Raw genomic sequence first — 7,794 nt, forward strand, 5'->3', positions numbered from 1 at the left:
GAAACAAAACCTTCACGGTGAAAAAACGTTCACGGTGAAAAAACGACCTCGAACTCGATGGTTAGATCAAGTTAAAAGCCTGGCCTGGAATCGCTTGGGAATTTATCCGGATGATCTGAAGGAAGTGGTTACTGACCGTGAAGTGTGGAGGCTCAATCTTGAGCTGCTGCCCCCGCGACCCTCAAAAGGATTAAGCGGGAAAGAAAAATGATGATGATGATGTTTGGCCTTAGTTTTAAAGTATGAGGCATTAAATATTTGCCCTATTATGATATCACAGAAAGATTATTTTATTTGCGCGGCAAAATTTGGGGATTACCCGTGAAAAATCTTTTGCCATTTATTCGCCAACAATAAAATTGAAGACGAATTTAGCTGCGTCGGTTCCGACTGGTTCAGTAAACTGTATTTCAGAAAACAGGTGGTGCTGTTAGGGCACATTAAGTAAGCAGCACAAAAATCTAATATGAAATTTATTTATTTATTTACCTTTTCTGTTTGTATTAAATATTTGTTACTTATTTTGTTTTTTTTCCACAGCTACCCATTAAACAAAAACAGAGACATTAAACGAGATTAGTTTTAAATGATCGGAATATACATTGCAAGAACTCTACTATGTTGGATAAATCGTGGATTAAGCCAAATGTCTCTTCTCTGCACATACGGATTTATTACTTATGTGAAGGCATCTCAACTTTCTGACACTGTTTTGAGGTAAGCAATTTACCATGTTAGTTTTCAGCTTTACAAAAAAAGAAAATGCTTATGTTTTTCTACTTAACCTGCATGTTAAACAAGTGGGTCAAAATTGTCCACACTTGATTTTAAGGTTTTTGTCACTGTGGGATCAAATGCAATTACTAATTTTAAGTGGTGGGCCCTTTATATATCACAAGGTGATTTTACTTTGTTGCATACCAAAAATACCTATATTGAATTAACTACAACTAAATTTCGCTTTTCATTCTAACCCGAAAAATACCAGGTGCATTAATCTACTGAAATATACAACAAATTGTTTGCTAGTACATTTGAAATCCAAGATTCTCTGCGGGCCGCACAACCTTTTATCTATGGGCCACAGGTCGCACACACCTGATCTAAATTTCTGGAATTTTCTGGTAGGTTAAATACCAACATATTAAGCTAATCTGTCATTAGTATTTGAAAATTGTTTAAAACCCAAACATTTTGCTTCACTATTTACATCCAGGAAGGGTAATACACTGCTTTCTTTAATTTTTTTTCAAATTTAGACACATTTTACTTATTAATCCAAATTTGATCCTTTATAAGTTTGACCCTGAATGACCCAGCAGTTCAGCCATAGGCCCCCAAAACGTAAAATTTTTTAAACGACTGTACTGACTAAAGTACATCATCTGAGAGTTTCATGCTTTGTTGGTTGGTGCAATGTAAGGTATTCGAAATAATTTTGTTACTTTTTGATTGGATTCACCTATTTTTACCCCTAAAACCCCAAAATAATAAGTTTTAGTTTTAGGCCAGAAATACAAGCCTTCATGTGCTGAAATGTTAAACAATTGTTAGCAGTAGTTTATTCTTTTAGTATTTAAAACTTTGCCTTAATCACCCGAATACAGTCAAACTTCGCTACTATGCCACTTTTGATCATCACAACTGAATTCAATAGAAAATATATTAACTATGCCATCCCTTACCTTTGATACTATGACACATGAGAGTACAGTATTACTGTTTTAACGGTCTGGTTATGGATAGAAAAATTGGGCCTTATGACAACTTTCGGTTTGAGCTCATGAAAAGGCAGGGAAAACAAATCATTGATTAAACAAATGTGGTCATGTTAAGAGGTTCCACGGCTTTGCAGCGAGTTATGTAAATGCCGTTTTGTGCTTGTGTCACTATAAAACTAACAGATCTTGTTTGTGCTAGGCATGATCTATTCATATTTTTGTAATAAATTATGCTGTATACTGTACTTGATATTGTATACTGTAGTGAATTATAATCGTACAAAACAACATGACATTACAGTTCATTGTCATGTCACAAGGCTATTTTTACAACAACTCTCGCAAATTTGCCACATTCTCTCAGTCCCAAAGGGTGGCATAGTATCGAAGTTTGACTGTAGTGACTTTTATAGTCCATAATATGTGTACACTGTCAGTCAGATAGAAGTCTCAACTCTTAAGGGAGTTATTCACTGGTTTACATTTAAGGTGGGTGAATGCAGCGGTAGTGCTCAGCTTGACATCGGGAGAGACGTTTCATGATACAGTCATTTCGGTGATTAGAAATCAGCTGTTTTTGTGCAGCTATGCTATGTCGCTTTATTAAGTTATCAAGCACATTTTCAGTTTTGGAAAATTGTGTTTAAAAACTTACCTTGAATGACAATATCAAGGTCAAAGCATGGAATTAAATGGAAAGTATTTTTTCTGTTGTAATTATATGACAATAATGACACAAAAAAATACAAACAAAACTTTTAAAGTTGGGTTAAAGCTTTTCTGAAAGATTTTTCTTTAAGATTTTTCTTTAAGAATCTAAAAATAACCGAAACATTTGTTTACCATAAATTTGTACAAACACACGTGTGGGGACCCATTCGTAATTACCTGGAACAACAGTCATATGTGTAGATCAAATGATGTGTATAGTAAATTGGTAAATAGGATATAAAATATATAAAATGTAAGTATATTAGAAAGCCACCTTTCTAGTGTTTTGTGGTCTTTGGTATTAGAGCCTAAAATTTTTATTGGTGGTTAGTATTTGAGCTGGCGGTAAAATATAATGCTTTAGCTTGTTTGAAAACATGTTTATTAAGATTCCCAGCCATTTTAGTCAGTACCATAATGTATAGCAATGCATTTCAACCCACTTAAAACTTGTGTTCTTTTCCCAGGGGTCTACATTCTGCAACCACAGGGTTTTAGTGATGATGAAGGGATTGAAAGTTCAGCAAGTAAACAAGGTAATGCTTGAAATGCTTGGTGTACAACTCAATGAACAATTTCTGTGTAAGATTTCCCCTCTAATGAACACAATCAATTTTGAAACACTGTTTAAATAAACAAACTGACTATAAATGTAGATTTCAGAGTAAAAATCTCTTTCAGAGAGATTTGATTTAAAATGTTTCAACAGTCACAGTTGTATGAACCATTTTGTAATTTTTGTAACTTTGTTTGTAAATTTTTTTGTAAAAATTTTTGTTTATCTCAGTTGTAGCTTGTTTTTCAACAATGAAATGATTCAAGCGGGGTAAAATGCTGAGAAAAGCGTTTGCTTTACAGTTGTGTTAAAATATGAGGAAATTATATGTCAAAATCAACCCTACGTCAAAATCCTCCGATTGTGCAACAGAAATCATCTCAATGAATCAATTTAGCGCTGAAATATTTTTCAATACAACTTCATCTAGTTTTCTATGAAATCAAACCAGTCTTAGAAATATTTTAACTTCATTTCAATCTGTTGGTTGATATTATACTTAGTATTTCAGCTACTGTGGTGATATTTTTAAGGGTATATTCACAACAATGAATGAATTTTCGTCTGTTGCCAAACCACGCAAATTAATTTTAAAAACTTAATTAAAATCTGAAACTGATATTTGGTTAAAGGCCCCATTGTACTTAGTGCATCTTTTGTTCCCCATTTATTTCAATCTTCATTCTTTGTTGTGAAAACAAACACAGCTTCAATGTATTTCAGTTTGCCTCATTTAAATTTGCTCAAGATAGCAAAGAAAATATTTTGAGTGCAAAAAGTAGGAAGTCAACTAAGAGGGCATTGTGATGTCATACTAGGTCCGATACATATTGGTTTTGATAAAGTTTTTTACATACTGACTTTACTTCTGCCTTTAACAATCTGCTGTTAAATAGTCATGGTTGTAGCATTATATTTGACTTTTTAGACTTAATACCAATCATTTTTTTGCCAAATACTAAAACAGAAATAGCACAAGCAAAACTGTACAATATTTTTTTGATTTTACTCATGTAAATATCATACTATGCTTGTGACAAAATCATTGTTTAAAATGCTGTTGTTTGGGCTGAGCCAAGTTTTATGCTGCATAATGTACTAGAAAAAATGCTTTAATATTTGTTGTTTTATCTCTAACATGTTAATTTTTTTACAGATGATGATCAATCCAAGCGAAAACAAATGCAACATTTTGAAAACAAGGCATCTGACGGTGAAATCCCTAACCCGAAACTGAAGCCCTGCCTTGATTTGTCCGTGAAGCGACAAAAAACTGATGAAGGTAACATTTCTATTAGGCTTTTTTGACATACAAATACATTGTTTGTTCTCTTGGCGTTTATAAAAGTTTTGCACAAAATAGAAATATAATATTCATATATTAAAATATAATTAGAAACAAATATATTCTAACTAATATAACCCGTTAAAACATTTAATTACGTCCCTGGTTAATATTGTTGTTAAAAAAGTGAATCCTGAAAAAAAAAAACAGTTGTTATTTGTGTGTTGTCCAACTGGCAACATGAAATCACACAAAGATGAGAACAGACCATCATTAATCTTTTAACCTGGAAATGAATCATTTATTTTGTTAATCAGCTCGTGTGATTTTGTGTTGTTCTAATCTTCCACCAAATACTTTGGCTTCCTTTGTGGGGTGTGTGGGTTTTCAACACACAAGCGATAAACATACTCGTGTTTTGGAAGCTTGAAGTTAGGAAGTAGCCGTCAAACATTTCTATAAAACTCTAAAAGTTCGCTTCCCTGCTCTAAGGAGCGGCTGTCTGCTGGCAAGTGAATAAGCCACCAGATGCTCTTGCCATAATTATGGGTCCCCTTCCCTGAAGGGGACACATCTTGATTTCACTCTGTTTTTTTCTTTGTTTTTTTCTTTTTTCTCCGGTGAAGTTTGTCCATGCACTTTTGTCCTGAAATCTTTGATGGATTTGGATGAAATTTTCACAGATGGTAGATATGGTTATGTAGATGTGCCATTTGTTTTGTTTGACTTGATAGCCCCAGTATTTACCCCATTAGCCCCCTAAAATGGGTGAAAATTTAAACAATGTCCGAATTGGATGAAATTTGGACAGTTTGTTCATTTTGCCATTTTAAGGCATCGATTATTGTGTTTCACCCTGTAGCCCCAATATTTACCCCACTAGCCCCCTAAAATGGGTGAATTTTTTAAACAATGTCCGAATTAGATGAAATTTGGACACTTTGTTCATTTTGTCATAAAAAACTGTCGATAGTTGTGTTTCACCCTGTAGCCCCAATATTTACCCCACTAGCCCCCTAAAATGGGTGTTTTTTAAAAAAAATAATGTCCAAATTAGATGAAATTTGGACAGTTTGTTCATTTTGCCATTTTGAGGTGTCGATAGTTGTGTTTTGCCCTGTAGCCCCAATATTTAACCCACTAGCCCCCTAAAATGGGTGTTTTTTTAATAATGTCCGAATTGGATGAAATTCCGACAGTTTGTTCAATTTGCAATAATAAGCTGTATATAATTGTGTTTTACCCTGTAGCCTCAATATTTACCCCACTAGCCCCCTAAAATGGGCGATTTTTTTTAAACAATCCCTGCCTTGGATGAAATCTGGACAATTTGTTCATTTTGCAATTTATGGGTGAGAGTTTCATCATGTAGCCCCAATAACTCCTAAAAGGATATAAAAGACAGTGGCTGATATGGGACCCATTATGAAATAAGTGAAGGATATATATATATATATGTGTGTGTGTGTTAAGAAATAGGTTGCAGTGTATGTGCAATGGCAATATGTGCTAAGCCACCCTTCTAGTATAAAGTTTTAATTTTCTTGTTTCAATTCTGTTGCCTTATTAAGAAACCATGCAATAAGTATGTTTCATTTAAATGTAATATTTTATGAAGGGAAAGAATGTACTAAACTGTTACACAAGCAACATATTTAATGCTTTTCAATGAGTTTTCTAACAACTTGGAGATAAAACAAGCAAAATACAGAACAATATTGACATTGTGCAGAAAACAAAATCGAGGAAATTACTGTCAAGGTTTCAAATAGCTCATGTACATGTTTGCCTTTAATTAAACACAAACTAATGTAAGGAGGCAAATTACACAAATTGTTCTTTAAATTTTAAAATTTGCATTTTCCATATTGCATGTACACATTACACTTAAAATATACATTGATGCCATGAATATTATCTATATCAGGCATTGCTGTATAGAATGGGTCTATGAGTCTCTTTTATTGTTTCTTCTACTAACATTACTATACACACCACTACAATTGAAACAATTTTGTACAAAGTATTTTTGTTTTATTTGTTTAAATCGTAGTGTATATTGTTTTATGTATTAAATACAAAGCTTTTTTGTATTGTTCTTGCAGAGGAGAGGTCAACACAATGTAATGAACATGACAGTGAAGTTGACCATGAACCACAAGCATCACAAGCAGCAGCAGGACACATGAGTGATGGAAATGAGATGGACATTGACGACAGCATTCATATCAGACTGGAAAAGTAAGTTTCACAAAAACATGGGGTAAAAATATCAACTAAAATTGCATCTTAACTAAATGTGACTTTTAGATACAGAAGATTCATGGAACTTTTAGGTCAGCAAACTCCTCTGATTGAAGCAATGATTGAAGCAGGATTAACTCATCAAGACCTGATCGCTATTAGACAAATGAAAACTATGACCAGCAACAAACCAGAATCAACTGTAAGTACCAACTTTTGCCAAACCACTTTAGTTATTTTGAGATCAACTACTTATTATTGGTCTCCTGGTGTTCTTCGTAATGATTATGTCCAATATACTGTTAAATAAAATTGAATTGCAGTTCTTTCATAATAAACATGAATGTGCAGTTTTTTTCACAAATTTTAACCCTCATAAAATATTGGTGGCTTGTCACCAAAACAAAATCATGAGACACATTTTGATTTCACTCTATTGTTTCATTTAATACTTTTTTTAGTTTACCATTTGAACAAATTTGACTGTCAGATTCAACCTTCTTCTGAACACGAAACTTCTCAAGACACTCACAACACAAGGTAGAAAATAAATAATACAATCAAATTCAATTGATTTTCAAGTAAAATTCTTAAGTTCAAAACTGTTTTTGTCAGTAAATTTGTTTTGTGAAGCATATGTCATTCCCTTGCTTCTAATATAGACAATGTTGTTGCTAACTTTAAAATAAAACCTAACTTAACACAAAACATTTGAAATTGCAATTAAAGACTTTCAAAAACTGGTGGCATACTTGGCATTTTGTCACCAGATTATTATGAGCTATATGAACTACCCAGAAAACTTTTTAATGCGATATTTTTACATTTTTAGTAGCAATGCAACTTGGAACCCACCCACTTCATGGAATAATACAAATGTTGATTCTGCAGCATACCCGGTATGTTTTTACTGTTAACTGTTTATCAAATGAAAGTGTTAAGAGCTTGTCATAGCAGCAAAAATGGATGTGTACACATTAAAATTGCACACATTTTACTGTTTGTTTTTACTCATGTATACCTGTATCAGTATAAATAAAAATTTAGTTAAGGCATTGTTGGGAGAAATGTAGACTTTTGTACAATAAATGTCAGAACATCGAAATGTTTAATGCTTGCATGTTGCTGCTCAGATTAAATTTAAAGCTATGCATGTTCCTGTTATTGTTTCTGTAAACTGTAAAGTATTTTAATTGGTATGTTTTAAATTTGTGTGCCATTGTGAACCAGAAATTGTTGCTGCTCGATATTTTTGTTGGTTGATAAAGTTTGTATGT

General features: G+C 33.0%; 2 protein-coding genes across 1 annotated transcript; one reads left to right on the forward strand and one right to left on the reverse strand.

Moving 5' to 3' along the window:
* LOC145228644 (eukaryotic translation initiation factor 3 subunit B-like) overlaps positions 1–7,794 on the reverse strand; it is a 112,893-nt gene that overhangs the window by 57,083 nt on the left and 48,016 nt on the right.
* On the forward strand, positions 1,376–7,780 carry LOC145227974 (uncharacterized). The gene is made up of 8 exons (XM_080092941.1): positions 1,376–1,407; positions 2,900–2,968; positions 4,145–4,270; positions 6,379–6,514; positions 6,584–6,719; positions 7,008–7,057; positions 7,350–7,416; positions 7,748–7,780. Exons 3-8 carry the CDS (start codon positions 4,171–4,173, stop codon positions 7,778–7,780), a joined length of 522 nt encoding a protein of 173 aa, XP_079949067.1. The 5' UTR covers positions 1,376–1,407; positions 2,900–2,968; positions 4,145–4,170.

Source organism: Phallusia mammillata, chromosome 5 (assembly GCF_965637545.1).
Source record: "Phallusia mammillata chromosome 5, kaPhaMamm4.hap1.1, whole genome shotgun sequence".
NCBI classification, from domain to species: domain Eukaryota; kingdom Metazoa; phylum Chordata; class Ascidiacea; order Phlebobranchia; family Ascidiidae; genus Phallusia; species Phallusia mammillata.